This window comes from Eubalaena glacialis, chromosome 10 (genome assembly GCF_028564815.1).
Source record: "Eubalaena glacialis isolate mEubGla1 chromosome 10, mEubGla1.1.hap2.+ XY, whole genome shotgun sequence".
Lineage (NCBI taxonomy): Eukaryota > Metazoa > Chordata > Mammalia > Artiodactyla > Balaenidae > Eubalaena > Eubalaena glacialis.
This window is the reverse complement of record NC_083725.1, coordinates 48,587,799-48,606,794: the sequence shown is the minus strand read 5'-3', so window position 1 is coordinate 48,606,794 and position 18,996 is coordinate 48,587,799. Positions and strand designations below refer to the sequence as shown.

The window sequence follows — 18,996 nt, the reverse complement described above, 5'->3', positions numbered from 1 at the left end:
AAGATAACCACAGATTGATTTAAAAGATATTTAATTTTTTTCCAGATTTGCTTTAAACTTACAAATTAAGTATGGTGTACATAAATATTAACTTAGATAACCACATATTATAGGGAAAGCAGATATATGGACCACTGCAGAAAAATTATTAATTTTTAAAAATTTTAATAAAAGAAAAATAAAACATGTAACACAAAATATGAACATGAAGCCATATGACATAAAAAATAAAATTATTCTATCAGAAGTGATTTAAAATTAAATCTTTTGGGAAGTATTTTGACATAATTCAATGACCAACAGCTTCCCATATCACACAGAAACAAACCACAAAATCATCTAAAGTCTAGATGCATTATCAGTTCTTAATGCAACCTCAAACATTTTACTAGCAACTTTGATTTCCTTTTGAAATAGGCTTCTGTACATATGCATTTATATACAAACATTTATTAAACATGATTTTAAAACAAACTGTATGTACAAAAGATCAGCATTCCTATAAATAAAAACATTAGGTGGCAAAAAGGCACTTGTAAGTAAAAATCTACAGTTGTTTTTACAAAACAAACACATTTACCTTGGATACTGTACAATAAACATTAATTCCTATACCAATAATGAAAATACTAGTTTACTAACTAATGGTAACGATGTAACTTTAAAAAGCATATTTACATATACTCTGAAGTCCATTTAATAAAAGCACCATGATTCTCTCCTAAAGTCATGTTCATGAAAAGTAAAAACACAATTACCAAAAAACCAGTGTTCACAATTTTTCTTGTTTAAAAGTTTTTGTATTTCTAAATTGAAAACTGTTTATATGAAATTAGCATAGTGTAAAACAAAAAAAACCCAAAAAGCCCTGCTGCTCTGACTTCTGAAAACCATACCTACTCTATTATTGCATGTTGTATTTTATAAAGAGCACTACTCATGCACTCCCTTACAACTGTTTAATACTATTGCTGGCAAAAAAGTTCCTGGGTATCAAATAATTTAAAAGTTGCTTCAAACCAGTTGAAGTTTTATTTGAATGTTATACAACTTAAAAAATGCTGTATATCAGTTACAAAAGTGAATAGGAAACACGCCAATTCGTTTGGTGTGCAAAAATATTTTTCCACTACACAGAATTTAAGGGCTTCACAGAATTTTTTTCCAATTTTACATTTTCAGCAGAAACACTAATGAATAACCACTTCTCAAGGGGATGTTAATATGCTTCCACTTTTGTCAAACTTTTTACCCTTTGACAATGCTGCAACCTGTTTGAGTAGTTCTCTGTTTTTGGCCTGCGGAAGACAAAAACATTTACGATTAAAAATGTTTCAAACACTAAGTTATGCTGAAGAATACTACTTCAAATATTTTATTGAAACACTAACAGAATAAATGAAAGAGTTGATATATTTAGGTTCATCTCTTTAATGCTGGATATGTAGAAGGAAAATCCTAGATTCGTTTATCAGCCCCCTTTGTAATGTCAATATTAAAGTAATTGTTGTCCAAAGATATAATTGGTTACACAAAAGGCAACTTAAAGTGAATCCCTTTAAAAGAGGGTCAAAATTTTAAATAGGGGAAAAATATTTTTGTTTTATCTTAAAAACATGAAACAGAAACTATGAATATAAGTACTGTTGTATAATTAATAAGATCAAATAACAAGTGATAATTTGAGAGGGCTATTTTCAGACAAACTCTACAAAGTCTGATGTTTACCTATTTATAGAGCAAGCATAACAGGTCCTTTTTGCAAAAATATTCAGACTTTATCACTTTACCAAAGGGACTACTCTCTTAACTTAATGATATTCAAAAGAAAACTTTTTGAAGCACCCATCACAACCACCCTTTCTGGTCTTTTTGTTGTTGTTGTTGTTCCTTTAATTGGCATACAGTTATTTGGTATTGGGGCTTTGATATAATTTGAGCAGTTACACATCATCACTGTTTTCAGTTTCATGAAAGGCTGAAATTTCTTTTCAAAGATTCAAGATTTCATTTTGCCATCAATCTGAACTGAATTTGCAAGTCATTCAAATGTTCCATCCACCACTGACAAACACACTGTCCTCAAGCCAATGTGCTATGGCAGTCACTAGTGTTTAGTGAGGAGGAAAGTATAAATGGGGGCCTTCAGTGAATATTTTCAAATTTTGACTACATCCATCTCCCTGTGTAATCTCTTAACTGTGGCAATGTAGATAATAAAGGACCCTCCATATATACAAATATGTTAATACACAAATGCTTTTGGAGTTTTTGAGCCAAAACAGGGAGAATGTTGACAACAGTTTGGAATCTGAGCACTGACAAAATTTCAGAACATATCCTCTGGTTTATGTTTGAAAACCATTTTCCTTCACAGGTCTCAAGATTTTTTATTATCTACACTTTTTTAACCTCAGTGCTTTATCTTCTACTCTAATTTTAGCCTTTGTATGGCACTCTGCCTTTTCAGTATACCATCTTAAAGCAGTTTTGTAGAATATAAACCTTTCCCAGGCTTTGTGCTTCCACTCCCCAACCCTTCTCCAATCAAATTCTCCCTAATTAATAAGGAGACCTCCAAAATGCAAATATCCTAGCTATATTACATTTGCAAGTCAAATCATTTTTTAATGTTCAACTGTATGATTAATAGCATTTCTCTATTCCACGATTATTAAATAATTAAGGTGGTAATTTCAAATTCAATTTCAAATTTGGAAAATCATCAAGAATTTAAAAGGATTTTTATTTTCCCTTTACAACGAAATAGTTTGAGAAACTCAGACAACAAATCAGTGAGAATGCCTGGCAGTTAGTGGAAGTCAAGTGCACGCAACCATTATCAATTGGTGTATTACTCAGCTGACCAGTCCTAGTAAACACAGTAATTATAAGTTGTTTTCTTTTCATTGTTTGCTACATATTATTCAATATATAACTATAATAGACTCACTGGTTAAAAAAAGGAATCTTAAGAAACAGAAATTTTAAAATACAAATTAATGAAGGGCATAAAAAAAAGGAAAATGTCTGCAAACTTGCCTCAAAGAGATCTCTGTCAGATCTGTAAGTTATACAAACTGACATAGCATATATACACTGACATAGCAAATCATTATAGAGTTAATTTTCAAACTATCTTTTCTCATTCATCAAGAAAAAAACAAATCAATGAGTTTATAATTTTCATATTCTAAGTATGAAATACAAGAACTCAAACCTTAGGTATTGAAAGAAGTTTTTCCTTTTAATTCTTTAGCAGCTAATTTTCAATCTGCATGTATATATTCAGTGTCCTAATCACGTCACTAGTAAATTTTTTTGCTGATAAATTATGTAAGAAAAAAGCCTTTAAGAAAAATAAACAGTAAGTCAGTTGTTAAATGGGGACAAGTCCAAATCTGTCTTATTCTTATTTCGGTACATTTAAGATACACTTTATAGTAATATTTAATATATATGCATTAAAATTTTTTATCCTAATATTACTTCTTTATTATGCACCATGCAAAAATCAATTATTTAAGAACTCTTAAGCAAGTTAAGTTAAAAATGTTTAGAAATGCTGGCCTCAAGAAAAGAATATGTGGATTACGAATCACACAGATCCTGCTTTGAATCCTGGCTCTGACACTTATCTGCAATGTAACTTGGGAGTCTATTTTCTCATATGTAAAACAGAAACTTCACCATCTACCTCAACAGGAGTTGAAAGAACTAATCAAATATACAAAACACTTAGCCTAACACAGTGGCTGGTATATGGTAGGCACTCAAATGTTAATTCCCTTTCCCCTTTTATCAACTTATCTCCTAAATGAAGGTATATTTTTTATTTGGCTTTCTTGATATTTTAGACAATTTGGTTTTTGTTTGGTTGGTTGGGATTTGTTGTGGGGTTTTTGTTTTTTGTTTTTTTTTGGTATTTTGGACAATTTTTTTCTTGTGATGCTCAGTGCTTATTTTTCAAGTTTGGTAGTTTCAAATGTTTTGAGAGTTATTAGAACAAGATAAATTTTCTGCTTCAGCATTCAGTTTCTTATCACAAAAAGATAAGAAAAACAGTTCACTGTGTTTACTCACTTAGGTGGAGAACCTTACTAGTACATGGTTGCTAAAGGGAGTGGGGTTAAAAGAGGATACATAACTGTGACAGAATGTCACCAGTAATAATACAAATGATAAAGGGAAGTGGTCTGACAATAAGGATGAAGTAGAAAACCTGAGTAACCTGAGGTGGGAGTCAGTGCAGAACAGGAGAAAGTATAGTTAAATCTGAGTCAGAAGATATAGGTTTCTATGTCACTTCTGACTCTGTGACCACAGTGTCATCTGGATACCACATAACTTAAAGTTACTGTAAGGAGCAAATAAGACAGCCTATGTAAAATTATGTTGAAAATGTATACTTCTATATAGTTATTAGTTATTATTAAATTATATGAAACTTCAGCTACCAACCAAGAAGAGGTAGGCTTAAGATACCAATCAGGCTAAGATGTCAAAGAGAGGTTCCCTTGTGCTTACAACTACAAAATGAAACAACAAATTGCTCTTTTGAACAGTGAGAAGTACTAAGTTTTATCATATTTAAGTACTGCTCACAGGTTTTCTGTCATGTCATTCTGGATTTATTCATGTTTTGGCTAAATCACATTAAACCAGAGATCATCATGCAGAAGATTTTGTTTCCAGTGATCATTCAGCACTAATAACTGAATGAGTAAAGTAACATAAAACTACTGCTTGCTGGTGGATGAGAAACAATAATGTACAAGACGCCTAATATATAAAATGGGCAATCTCTCAGAACAGAGGGCAGATGGGCATTTCCATAAATCGTCACTCATTCAACAAATTATTTGAATTCCTACTATGTGTCAGATTCTACGAAAGTTTCTCTTCAGAATTCTAATAGTAAGATCAGCATTACAACTAGGCAATCTCTACCTTGAATTTCAACAGGTTCCTAAATGCCCTTTACAAACTTACTCAACTTAAGCTATTTTCAAAGTATGAAGAACACAAAACCAAAAGATAGGAAATAGCAAATATCCCTTGGTATTACGATGTTAAAAAAAAAAAAAAAAAATGCAGGGCAATATTAATTCCTTCCTTCCCAAGCTACACTCTGCCATCAAGAGCCTAAAGTCTGTGTGCTGCCATCTTCTATGCTTTTAAGACTTAATTCTACAAATGTCAGAATGTATAAATTGATAGAACATATAATTAACTTAGTGTAGTCTGATTTCTAAATTTATGAAACCTAGGTGAAAAAAGGCTTAAATAAGGAAATAACCTAAATCTCTGTTTGATGCTCTCCATCTCTGCATTCCAGACCTCAGAAACCACCCTCCTCATCACTGTGGTGACTCTTGGCATCACCATTCAGTTGTTTTGTTTATGGACACCCTACTGAGTATCCTCTGCAGTACTCTGAGGCTGGCCTACATCCTTAGAGGCTCCCTGCTATGGATACAGCAGAACCCTATCTGGCACTTTAAAAATCGCAGTACAGGGCTTCCCTGGTGGCGCAGTGGTCGAGAATCTGCCTGCCAATGCAGGGGACACGGGTTCTAGCCCTGGTCTGGGAAGATCCCACATGCCGCGGAGCAACTAGGCCCGTGAGCCACAACTACTGAGCCTGCACGTCTGGAGCCTGTGCTCCGCAACAAGAGAGGCCGCGATAGTGAGAGGCCCGCGCACCGCGATGAAGAGTGGCCCCCGCTTGCCGCAACTAGAGAAAGCCCTCGCATAGAAACGAAGACCCAACACAGCCAAAAATAAATAAATAAATAATTTTTTTAAAAAAAACATGATGGGTTAAAAAAAAAAAAAAAATCACAGTACAGAGGTTAAAGTGTACTCTTTGGCCTTGCATCTCTGCATGCAGCATGAATTTCCTCCACTCGAGGTCCTGTAAATTGGTTTTGTACCCCCACTTCTCCTCCCGTTATCTGGGAGGAAACAGGAAGAATAACTACACAATGTACTGAAGACCTTACTTGCACCTTAGTTTCATGAATCTGATTTTTAATTTTTTGCTTTTCACCTGATGATCAACTGAACATACTTCAGTGATATCTTCCTCTGAAAACCCCATCTGAACTTTAGGCAAAAGGTTTCAGAATTAATCTACTGAATCCCCTTATCAAGTGATTTCAGGCAATAACTTTTAATGGGAGCAGGATTAAAAGGTATTTTAAGTCAAAATCAAAGCTGAAAATGCTCTAGATATGCATAAAGTAGGGATACCAATACCAGTCTAAGAGAAAGAATACTATTAACCAAGTTTACCCCTCCTTGCCTAACAGTTTACATAAATAATCTCATTTACCTGGAGTTGTTCCACAGTTTCTTTGTGAGCTTTTTCCATACTGTTCATCTTTGTTCTCAAGTTTGACTCTTGGTACTGAAAGTCTGCCTTAAGTTCAGTTAACTGAAAGATTAAAGAAAAATATATATATGGGTATATATATATATGTATATACATGTATATATATATACATGCATATGCACAAACACATCATTGTTAAATATTTTTCACAATAAACTCACAATTCATTAAAAAAGTGGAGAATGTTAACAGCAGTTTACTGAGTTTTGTAACTTATCTAGAATTTCTGTTTTGTGAAATGATGAATTCTATCTAATTTACTACTTTAACACTAATACAATTTTAATGTTAAGATAATATTGAAACATCAGTATAACTTTTGAGAAGTTGCCTTTTTTGTTTCTTTTTAAAGGTGGTTTCACTGGACACAGAATTTGGCAACTGGTATGCCAACAGGAAAGCTTAACGGTTAATACCTTGGAAAATGCTTCAGTTAAAACATACTTCACATTATATATAAACAAAGTAAACAGTAAAACTGGTTTCAGGTTAAAATAATCTTTCAATTAAAAAAGAAAAAAGTTTCACACTGGGCAAGTACATAAAGGAACAAGTCTTATCAACCAAAAGCTATATTGCTTTTATTTTAAAATTTATGTCCAGAATTCCATATCCAATACCACTTAAGATTTGAGGTAAAAATGGAGAACAAAGCACAGAAATACAACTAGCATGGAATAAGAAAGGAAAGGGGGCTACTTTAAAATATGGGCTAAATTAGACAACGTAAGAAAAAAGATGGTGATTTGAGGAAGGAAAGACAGCTATATGACAATTTTTTTCATAAATATAAATGACATACATAAAGATACAAAATCTCATGACTTCATACTAAAAAATAAGTTGGTAGTATATAATTTCAACATAAGAACCAGGCAGAAGAAAGCTTCTGCTTATTTTTAATTGGTTTTCATTACATAAGCTTTAAAGGTTTGCAGGTTCTTTTCTGTAATTACCCGGTAGCCAGTAAACAAAGAAGTACCCCAAAAAGAGAGAAAGGAAGTCACAGTGCCCTATATACTGATTTTCTGAATAAAAGCTCTCGCTTTTTGTCCAATTCAAAGAATAACTGAATCCTGCTTTCTACATTACAAAGGAATTCCCGTTCTGAAATGTCAGTTCACATCAGATAAGCTATGATATTTTCATCACTACACTGTGAGTTGCCTCCAGATTATGAATTTCTGGAAGATAAGAATCATGTCTTATTTCGTCTTTTTATCCTCATGATCTAGTACATGGCTGGCTCTAGAAGTCACTGAATAAAGTGAAATAAATTCTAGAAAATAACGTGGTTGTCCTACATTTACATTATTTAAAAAAGCTGTAAGTATGTAGCTATTTTAGGTTTACAATTATTTTCCTCATAGTACTGCTAATTTCCATCCCCATTAGTGTTTAAGAAAAAAGGAACAATAACAAAACCAGAAAACTTTCCACTAATTGCACTAACATAGAATAGTGATACTTGAAAAAAAAAAAAAATCTAAAAAGGCCAAAATTCCACAATTCATTACCACGTAGTTTTGGAATCAGTATTTTATAGTAAACTTCCCATTTTATTCAACTTTTATCTAGGTTAGTACAGATAGACCTGTCTTTGTGTAACAGAAATGTTTCTAATATTTTGTGTGTAAAACAAATTTCCATTAAAGCTAATTTAAAATACTCTGTTGTTAAGCAAAAAGAACCATAAAAAATAAAATACTCGTAACTATCCTATTTTTGTCTTATGTCAATCCTAAATTTCATAATATCAAATTTGCTTAAGGTAAGGTACAAATGTATTAAAATAAATTTAAATCCATTAACCATCAAGGTGTGGGAAAATGTAACATAAAAGTTACATTTTTTACATGAATGCCAGAAGTAAAAGCCAACTCAGACTCAAGCACTACTATGGAATCTCAGAGATAGCTACATACTACATATTCATAATCACATCTTGTTCATAATTTTAAAAGAACGTTTTTAATGTTTTCCTATTGCCATGGTATGTTTGAAGTAGGTCAAACCAGACAGTCTAGGATCATAAAACAAGTACAGAAGTAGGTTCTACCCTCAAAGAAGACCAAACCCCAGTAATAGCAGCTATGAGCACTTATACATGCCAGAAGCTGTAAGTAAACACTTTACATTCTCATTTAATCACAACCATCTTCCCCTGAGATGGTGTTAATACTCTCATTTTTAAAATGAGAAAACTGAGGCCCAAACAGGTAAAATTCTGCTCAAGTGCACACAGAAAGTATTAGAACTTTTCACTAAACAGACAACATATTTGATATTCCTCTTTATCTAACTGATAAAGTCGCAGTAAGTACACTTAATTCCTATCTTAGATACCTATTGTTAATCATTACCACATAGGAAATTCCCACAGCATTAATTTTTCTCCACTTATTTGATCTTAATTGAAATAAATATATAATTGGTATATTAGACTATATTCAATTACTTTCTTATACCAAAAGAATTGACATAATATTCCATTTACATTTCATTTTCAAATTAAGACATTAGATCTAATTTTAGATTACAGGCTTACTGAAAACTAATGTTCAGAAGTTATTAGAATTCTAATCAGCTCTCAACTGATTCTTAGAACTAAAATTCTGAAGTACCACTTTTACATATCATAATTAGATGGCCTAGTTTCCAATTTGGGCTTCTGTGTCTTATAAGAATCATGTACAATAAACATGACCAAGTTATTAAAGAAAGTCTAACAAAATTTGCAATTATCAAGCAAGAGTCAAGATGTAAACCTTACCAGGCTTCAGTGAACCATGTACTTACCTTTTTATCTTTTTCTAAAATGGTCTGGTCTCTCTGTTGTAAGAGACGTTTAAGTGACATCACTTCTTCTTTCAGTTGACTTATAAGGACAAAATTGTCTGTTCCCCCACTATCTGCTGACTGATTTATAGAGCTACTAAAAAGAAAAAAGTAAAACACAGTTAAATGAAGTAGAAGGAAAATTAGCAGGTGTTCAAATTGCATAAATTAGACAATTCCACAAACATCCTTAAGGCTAATGCAAAAAAATATGTACCTGACAGAAATGGATGCAACTGGCAAATTACCTTACTAATGGCACACATTACATACACCTGCAGAAATATAATTCAGTATTAGCTTTTAGGGGGTCAATACTTCTAGTGTAAAGCAATAGGCAGCCAATTTGTACAGTAACATCAGCAAACTTTTGGCTAATGAACTAAAACAAAGTCATTCTCAAAATACTTTAAATCTAAAAACATTTTCCAAGCAGGTCAATTTCAAATATCACAATTAGTTTTGTGTTTCACTGAAGAATAATTAAGATAATGTTCTCTATTCAGATTCTTTTTCAAAACCCAAATTTATGCCCCAAATAGAACATCGTTCAGTGCCACTTTCTTATTGCTAAAATTAAGTTAAAAATTTTAACTGATTATGTTTACTCTTCTAGGTGACTCAAAGAAGTCAATGTAGAAGATACATGTTCTATTCTTTTACCTAGTAATAACTGGCAATCAGCCATAACTGTTCAACTAAGTTGAATTTTCACAGCACTAAAGCAATTCATTTTTACCTATCTCCATTAGATGGCTTAGATTCCAATTTGGGCTTTTTCTTTGGAGTTTCATTCTGAATTGCTGCAGAGGATTTATGGCTGAAACCAAACATTAATAAAAATAATTAGAGTAAGAAGGGCAGAGGCATCAAATGAAAAGTTATTCTTCTTCCCCTAAAGTTTTACTGAACATCAATTTTTTTAAAGCCTAAGTAACAAAGTTAAAGGAATATCACATCTTAAAAAATACATGTCAAAATACTTCAGAAAATATGTTAACATATTTACCTCTGTTTCCACAGTCCCTGCTCTTGTTCTGGACTCAGATTGCTGATTCTGAAAAATACACAGATGATATCTAATAACAACATTTATTTAACCCATCAACATTTTAACAGCATTCTTCCCAACGGAATCAAATGATATATGTGTATATTCTTTTGTTCTGAGAAAGGCATATTCAACTAAGTTTTCAGACTAAGCTAATATATATTGAATAAATCACATTCCAATAAGATAAATTCTAATCAAATGACTACTAGCCATCTTAAGTTGTTTAAGAAAGGTACGATGATAGGGACTGGATTTTCTTTTTAATCAGGACTTTCAATAATTCAATTTAATATCATACTAAGGGTTAGGGTATTGTAAGCATGAAAACCACCAAAACAGGGTTCTATAATGACAAAGTCTGAAAATCATCATTCTTAGGCTACGCTTACTATTTCAGACAGATGTTTTATCTTAAAGTTAAGGCCTTCCTAATAATCCTATGTGGAGATTCCTTTGGAGTAACTCAAGTTGCTCACAAGAGTGTGTCAAGTTGAACCAGGAAGTATCTGAATTTTTCTTTCTTTCCTAGTTTTCCTAAGAATCTTTTCCAAAGTTTCTTCTTTCATTAGGCTGTACTCTGGAGCAGTCATGCTGAAAATACTGGGAAATCTCATAGTAACTACTGATTTTACTTTTACTTATAATTACTACTACAGTACTACTTCTTTTCCACTATGCCACAATACTAGTAACCACTTTATAACTCACTATGAATTGTCCATACTTTTTTCCTGTACCTTCACATTGGCCAATCCTTCATTAACCTCTAGCTTATTCATTCAACACATGCAGAGCATCTCCTATGTACTGCACACCACGTAAACTGCTGACCCTTGAACAACATGGGGGTTTGGGGGTGCTGATCCTCTGTGCAGTTGAAAATCTGCACTTAACTTTACAGTCAACCCTCCATATAGGAGGTTCTGCATCCACAGATTCAATCAACCACAGATCATGTAGAACTGTAGTAAATATTTAGTAAAAAAAAAAAAAAAATCTGAGTATATAAGTGGATCTATGCAGTTCAAACCTGTTGTTCAAGGGTCCACTGTATATACAATATAAGAGATGTTAAGAAGACCTGGGCTGTGTGACCTTTTGCAAGTTCTTAAAATCCCTGAGCCTCAGTCACCTCATCTGTAAAATGGGTATACCTTATAGGGAAAATGAGGATTAAATGAGTTACCTATGTAAAGACACTTAGTACAGTGCTAGCATACACAAAATAGAAATATGTACATATGTTTGTGTATGTATATAAAATTTACTATTCTTTTAGCTGTAGAAGCTTTTTAACCATGTTCTTAAGAATCAGCTATAAATAACAAGCTGGGGAAACAGCAGCTGTAATTCTCTCAACCTAAGTTATTCTCTACTTGTGGCAATGAACGGCAACCCTACTGAGGAATTCAGTTGCCATTTTGTTTCTTTTACAAATTTCATTAAAAGCATTAACAAGGTATATAATCACACATGAATTAAAGAACTATTCAGACCTCAAAATGAGAAAAATCACATTAATAATGACTTAACAGAAACAGAATCCCAGCTTTCTGAGGTGGGATATTCTTGCATCCATATTAACCTGAGTTTCTTCCTTCCCCCATCACTATATATCACAATATGTAAGCTCTTCATAATCATCCTTATCCAATGAACTTAAGATAGGGCTCCACAAACTGGCTGCCTACTCATCAAATACAAAATAGTATTTGCATATCTTAAATAATCCAAAGGAAAATAAAAAGTCAATCCATTCTCTTTCCCTTTACTTCTGAAACATTAATTTCAAAAGATTAAGTTACCGTCACAAAATTTGATCTTTATAAACATAATCTGAGTGTGTCCTTTCACATCATGCTAAAACAAGTAAAGGGCAAGGGAAAGGGACATTTCAGCTGAGTCTTACATCTGACAGTTATCATCATGGTCGTTATTTCCTCATATTTTTTCCTAAAGCAAGAAGCAAAAACAAGGAAGGTTTACATTCCTTTGTTCCTTGGGATACACTGATATAGAGGCCACAAGATTTCTTCAAAGTAGCCAGATTAGAAGTCACTATGCAGTCTACCACTGTTACATCCAGAAAGCACTATAACACAGTGAGACAAATGGAAAAATTGCTAGAGAAGCAAACAGTCTCAGTGCCTTAATAAACCCCCATAATCTAATATGTGCTTGCCTATAATTCAGAATCAAATGTTGTTAATTAGACAGAACTACATTACATTCCACAAATATCTTCATGTGTTCTTAACTGTGGCAGGCATCAGTTTTCTGTAAATGAAACTGTTTTTAACTGTCTAGAACTTTAAAAAGGCTCAGAGAAATTTGTGAAAAAAAAATAAATTCTCCTGAAAATCAGTGTGTATCATGTCCCCTTCTTCTCCGTTTTAATTTTTGTGTTTAATTTGCATTTTAATATTCTTGATTTGTCCATGAAGACTAAAACTACACTTTAAAAAAACTTTACACACATAAAGGGTTAAGATACTACTACTATGGAACTTTTCTCCCTAAGGCAATTTAAAAATCAAGTAGTTGTTAATATTTGAATAGAGTTCCTGTCTGTTTTTTAAAAAAGCAAAGTACCATTAGTCAAAAAGATTACTTCTCACACTTTGTGAACCTTCAAGGTTTAGAATGCTTCCATCATGGTCACAAATGACAGTGTTACAATCTGTTCTCCAAAAATACAAAATACATTTCCTAGTCACCGGTTTAAATTTGTTTTAACTAAACCAAGTTAATAGTAACTGAGGTAAATAAAATCTTTACAAGTAAAATCCTAACAATTCTTTGAACAAAAAAAGAATATTGAGGCTTTTGATAACATGAATCAATGAAGCATCAATTAACTCTGATGTACTTGTATTTTGACTTCATTATACGATCATAACTTTATATTGTAATTCTCTAAAAGTCCTATCTTTATATTTATGGTAAACAACTAAACACACTCATTATGTGTAATTCTGTACACTGAATAAAGTGGGGAAACAGCCCTAGAAGCTGTCATGGTTAACACTCAAGAAGCTTACCGTGTACAATGGAAACTAGACAAGCACATAGCTAGCATTTACAAAAAGTTAAACACCAAAATCTGGCATTAAAATGCCAGTGAGGACTTTGGAAAACACGATTTCAAAGTACTTACTTGTGATGGCTACTGCTGTGACGATGGTGATGGTGATGATGGTGGTGATGATGTTTTGAATGATGCTGGTCTTTCTCAGTCAGAGATGAAGAAGACGAATTTGAATGTGAGGATCCCAGGCTCTTCCTTTGTTCTTTTGTCTTCTGTAAAACTCTCTTGTACGATAAAGTACAGAGCCAGCATAATAACTTCCCATCAACCTTTTAAAAGAAAATACTTAGATTAGATTAAATGTACGTGTAACTGGCTATACATGAAACCAGGTAAGATAAACTGCTCAACTGCTGGTGTGCATGTGCGCGCTCTCTCTCTCTCACACACTCACACTCACACACACACACCACACACAGTGACTGTTGCAAAATGGAAGTAAAAGTAGACTTTTCTGAAACTTGGGGAAATGCTTATTTAGAGGATCATAAAATTAGAAAGGATGATATATGGACTTCCATTAGTTTTGAGGCATTTTTAAATTTGGAGAGGAAAACTCATTTTCTTATTACTAGAAAATAAGCATAACTTGATGATATACTTCAAAGAAACCTTATCTAAGCACTATCATAAATTCTTAAATTACTGTGTAATTACTAAAATGGCAAAGTATTTCCCATGACAGCAAAACTGTTAATTTATAGTAAAAAATGAGATTGAATGACATATAGAATCGACTCTTATTTGCAGATTTTGTATTGGCAAATTCACCACCTATCAGCTAAAATTTATCTGTCACCCCCTAAATCAATCTGTAGCACTTTTGTGATCATTCACCCACATGCACAGAGCAGCAAAAAAATTTGTGTAGCTAGACCACAAATGTTCCCAGATGAGGTTAACAAGGTGATGCTCTGCTGCCTTTCTTCAGTTCTCATATTGTAAACAAGTATCCTTTTCACAGTCTACCTACTATCACGTTTTTCACATTTGTGCTTTTTATTGGTGATTTCACTGCTAAAATGGTCCCCAAAAGTAGTGCTAAAGTGATGTACAGTGTTCCTAAGCATAAGGCGGCTATGATGTACCTTATGTGGAAAATACCTGTGTTAGATAAGATTCATTCAGGCATAGTTATAGTGCTGTTTGCTATGAGTTCAATTTAATCAATCAACAATACATATTAAGGTGTCTTTAAACAGAAACATACACAAAACAAGATTAGGTACCGATCCACTGATTACCACATTGTGACCAGAGGCAGGGACCTATCCTATATTGTCCGTAGGAGCAACAGTTCTATTCACTAACTCAGTGTTTGCAGCAACTTTATAAAACACAACTGTCACAGACAATGGGAGGCCAGTGTCTGCATGTCAACGGGGAGGAAAAGAGACTTCTTTCCAAAATTAAGACTAAAATTAAGTTCCTATCCTCTATTTGTTCAAACGAGAAGTGCTGGAGGAACACGTCTTACAACTAGGGTACATATATTGCTGTGCAGGAACATGGCACAGCCCCTCAAAGGGACAGTCATCCTCCAAATCAACTGAAACTGATAGTCATCAGGAGGCCTGTGTGACTGCTCAGCAGAGAAATGTCACACACATAGAGATACATTTTAAGTCACTGTAGGTAGAGAAAAACAAACAATGGTATAAAATATGAGCCCCAAATCAAAAGGCACATGACTAACTTTGAATCATATGTGTTAAAGTGTCATCAGGTATATTTTCACACCAGCAACTTCAAGTAACCAGCAAAAAGGTAGGTAGCTGAAAAGATTTGAAAGCAGTTAGTAATTCTCCCACACCAAATACTGGATAACCAAATAGTACAGAATAGCTATCACAGAATGTTTTTTAAAGTATAGTAATCTCAACTGATCAACATGAATCTACATATCATGTGAGCAAGGAGAAAATGCACTGTTCCTGCACTTTCATCTAACCACCTGCTTTCAGGGACCCAAAGAATACATCAAGCTTCAGTAATATATTAATTATAATAACTTCCAACTTGTTTGTGTTTTATTTAATTTCCAGAAGATGTCATAAAATAAATAAAACATACCTTTCTTCTTCCTTCCTCCTTCCGATCAAAAGCACATTGTTGTTTGCACTGTTCACAAGTCTGAGGTGGTCCGTATTTTTTTTCTGAATTTGTGCAACGCTGACACTTGGTACCAATAAATGCTGCAATTATGTTACAGTATTGACAAGGCTTAGGCTGAAAAACAGATATATATTTTCTTTAATTGAGACATTTTAAAATACTAAAATTTTGCTGCATAAAATATACCCAGTGAACAGGACATACTTTAGGAATTAATTAAGGAAATTAATAGGCAAAAAAGTTTTCTGTGAAGTATGTTGCCCTATCATAGTCGAAGACATTTATTATGTTTCTATTCATTTGCTAACATTTATTTCTAGACTCATTAAACTTTTCGTCAAATAGTTAAATAAGATCGTGAGAAATGTACGTATCCAGTATTTGGGGAAGTGAACTTCTACTAACTTAGTATCCTGTTAGCTTAATTACTATATCATTTATTCAAAATACATTTAACAACTTTTCATCATATATAGGTACAGATGATGCAAGAAACAGGTGAGTTTTCAACTAAAAAAAACTGGCACAAGCATATTCAACGTAACTGTAACAAACATACCTTGATTTTCTTTGATATTCAAAAGACAACTGAAGATTTTAGAAACCCTTAAGGCCAGAAATTTGACTAATCATGATTGTAATATACCAATAATAACTGTAATATACATATAAGAAAAGAACTTGTACTAGGATAACTTCTTGACTTTTGTGACTAAATGCCTGAACTGTGCCACTATACAAAAATTGTCAGAGGTTCTGAGGAAGAGGTAAAGTACAGTTATGCAAACTTTATAAGTAGGTTCTCTACAACCAGGAGTTTGTTTACTATATTTGACTCTTTAAAGAATAAAATCCTAACTTCCCCACTGAAATTCAATATATATAAACATGCACATAATATGACTGTTTTAAAATGTTATCTTCCCATCAGACTCTCTATAGAAAGTTTCTTTCCTGAAATATTTTGGTACTTGAAATATTTAAGAACATAGCAATACATATTTTTTAAAAGGTCCATCTTTGTGAAAACATTAATTGACCAGCAGCAATAAAATGAGATGAAAATATAAGATATACTTACGGTGCCAAATTGCTTCACATTTTGAGCGCACTTCTTACAAATCGTGTTAGTTTTGCTGAAAAGGAAATTGTATATAGATGATGAAACTTATGCAGCACAATGCTGAACTAAAGCAAGTAGTCAAAGTGTACTATTAGTAAAAGCGTACCATGTGCTTTAGTAGTACTTAAAACTTACTCTAACACAGAGTAAGAATTTTTTAAAACTGCAAACGTGAGGATCTTTTTAGGGCTGTATATTATCCAAATTTGCTCCCGTTAATTAACTTAAGATAAATGTTTTCATACATTTTTATTGTGTATTTTAAATGGAAACAAAACAAAAAATCCTACTGTTTTCTATCTAGTTCCAAAATCCTCACACTTGCCACTATTTATGCACCGCACCAGTGCCTACCTAACCTTCCACTGGGTGCTCTCCACTATTATGATGCTCACACCTACTTGTGAAGAAATTATTTGCTCCTCTCTTAAGCTCTTGTGCATGCACTGAGGCTCTAACAGGAATCACTCCATTAAGAAATATGTGCTGTTCTTCCACTGGTAACAAGTCACTAGATTTCACCCTTGGAAGGTAGCTGGTAACACTATAGACCTTTCCTCAGGTCCATGTCAGCACTAACGTTCTGCCATTTTTTAATAGCTTAACAATAACAGTTTATATTTGCACTTTTCGTTAGCAAGGCTGTACATTTTCCATGCAATAATTTATTTTTTATCTCTTCAGGTATAAAGTCTAGCTGTAAAATAGCCATTAATTTTTGGTCAGCATTCTCTCTCCTACCATGCAGAAAGGGCTTACAACTTAAAGCTTGAGAAACTAAACCATTTTATTAAAAAAAAAAACTGTAACATAAATATGGGATTACAACCCTCAAGTATTCCTTACAGACAATACTTTGTCTTTAACAATCAAAAACTGTTCAATATACAAACCTCTCTTGTTGAAATTCTGATCTGCAGTAAGTACATTTTACAATGGGATGCGCAATCCGACATTCCTGTAATAAGACAATATATTAGTCATTATCTAGCTCAAGGCCCCCAAAATTTCACGTTTCTGGTGGAAAATTATTACCCAACCTAGTCAAATGCCTAAAACATCAATAAAATTTGTCCCCCAACGTAGAAAATTGAGTGATTTATCAAATAAGTAGCCAATTACAGCATAATTCCTTAGGAAAGGCTTAGGTGTCTTTGTCTTTATTAGATGGGGGGGGGGTACGCAACAGATATATTAAAAAAAGCTGTCAGGGCCGATTCCAAGAATTGGTTAAATGTGAAACTACTTATTATTTTGCACCGTTGCTCACAGACAGCATCCCGGCTTTAATGGGATGGGAGGAGCTCCAAATCATAGAGCATTCTGTTCCCAAGCCAGACGCTTCGCTTTCCTGGACAGGGAAGAAGGATGCCATCAGCTTTGCGGCTTCAGGTTCCTAGCAAGAAAGTGCAAACACCGTCCTCTGTCTCCCGGTGGAAGGAGAGGACAGACTAGACAGAAAACCGAGATGAAAACATCTCCATCCCGGGGTCTCTGCGGCATAGACAGGTGGCTGCCTCACGCAGCCCCACCCCTGAGACCCCTCAACGTTGCTGGGGCCCGGCCCCCTCCTGGGTCGCCTGGAAGAGGGCAGGGTTCCGTCCTCCTCTCAGGGGCTTTCCCAGCTGATGCCCAGGTCCTCGGATAACGGGGGTCTCTGAGTGAGGAGGCGAGGGCTCCAAACCCCCAAGGCGCCGGCGAAGAGAGAGGGGCTGCAGTGCAGCGGGCACCCAGCTCCCTCGGGCTATGGCCGAGGAAACCCCGCCCGCCCACCACCCAGCGCCCACGGACCTTGCAAAGCTGCTGGCCCTGGGAGAGCTCCTCGAAGGGATAGCGCTGGGTGCACTTGGTGCAGGCGTACAGGGCCGAGGCCGCCATCCTGCTCCTCAGTCTCCTCCTCCACCGCCGCCCGCTCCGAGGCGGGGCCCTACGGGGAACTCGGGCGCCGCCGCCACCGCCGCCCGGGCCGCGGGCTCCTCCTCCTCCTCCCCCTCCCCCGCGCCCACCAGAGCCTCGACGCGAGAGATCAAGGTACTGCAGACGCAGCCGTCTCCCTCCGCCTCCACTTCCGTCCCAGCCCACCCAGTGACGCCGTCCCAGCAGCTCCCGGTTAGGCCCCGAGAGCGGCGGAGGGAGACGAAGCGGATAGTTCGCTGCGGTTTAGCTGCGCGGCGGAGGATCCGCTTCCTTCTCGGCCTCCCTTCCCCACCCCTGATTGGCTGGGGAGGCTACTGCGTCACTCGGTCGCTCCGCCCAACTTCTAACCCCCGCTACGCAGGGAGCTCCCACAAAGGGAGGAAGTCGCTGGCCAATAAAAGCCAGACGCTCTCAGCGCGCGAAAGCCGCTTTAAACTCACCCCGCCCAAAGGTCCTGGTCGCGG

At 35.0% G+C, this 18,996-nt stretch overlaps 1 protein-coding gene across 2 annotated transcripts; it reads right to left on the bottom strand.

Annotated features, from left to right (window-relative positions):
- Nucleotides 1-1,147: 1,147 nt before the first annotated feature.
- On the bottom strand, nt 1,148-18,585 carry FAM76B (family with sequence similarity 76 member B). Of its 2 annotated transcripts, none has more exons than XM_061202681.1 (10): nt 18,407-18,585; nt 17,509-17,573; nt 16,574-16,628; nt 15,451-15,606; nt 13,447-13,646; nt 10,245-10,292; nt 9,975-10,055; nt 9,197-9,332; nt 6,338-6,439; nt 1,148-1,298 (listed from the first exon to the last, which is right to left on the bottom strand). In XM_061202681.1, exons 1-10 carry the CDS (start codon nt 18,491-18,493, stop codon nt 1,209-1,211), a joined length of 1,020 nt encoding a protein of 339 aa, XP_061058664.1. In that variant the 5' UTR covers nt 18,494-18,585; the 3' UTR covers nt 1,148-1,208. The 2 variants fall into 2 exon arrangements, with proteins under 2 accessions (XP_061058664.1, XP_061058663.1); XM_061202680.1 differs by having other exon boundaries at nt 9,197-9,329.
- Between the last annotated feature and the right edge of the window lie 411 nt (nt 18,586-18,996).

Excerpts from the sequence above, each read along its gene's own strand:
- FAM76B (XM_061202681.1), bottom strand. The coding sequence starts at position 18,493 with ATGGCGGCCTCGGCCCTGTACGCCTGCACCAAGTGCACCCAGCGCTAT. Across the intron at positions 17,574-18,406 it reads AGGGCCAGCAGCTTTGCAAG|GAATGTCGGATTGCGCATCC; the intron begins GTCCGTGGGCGC and ends GTCTTATTACAG. Across the intron at positions 10,056-10,244 it reads CAGGGACTGTGGAAACAGAG|CCATAAATCCTCTGCAGCAA; the intron begins GTAAATATGTTA and ends GTTTGGTTTCAG.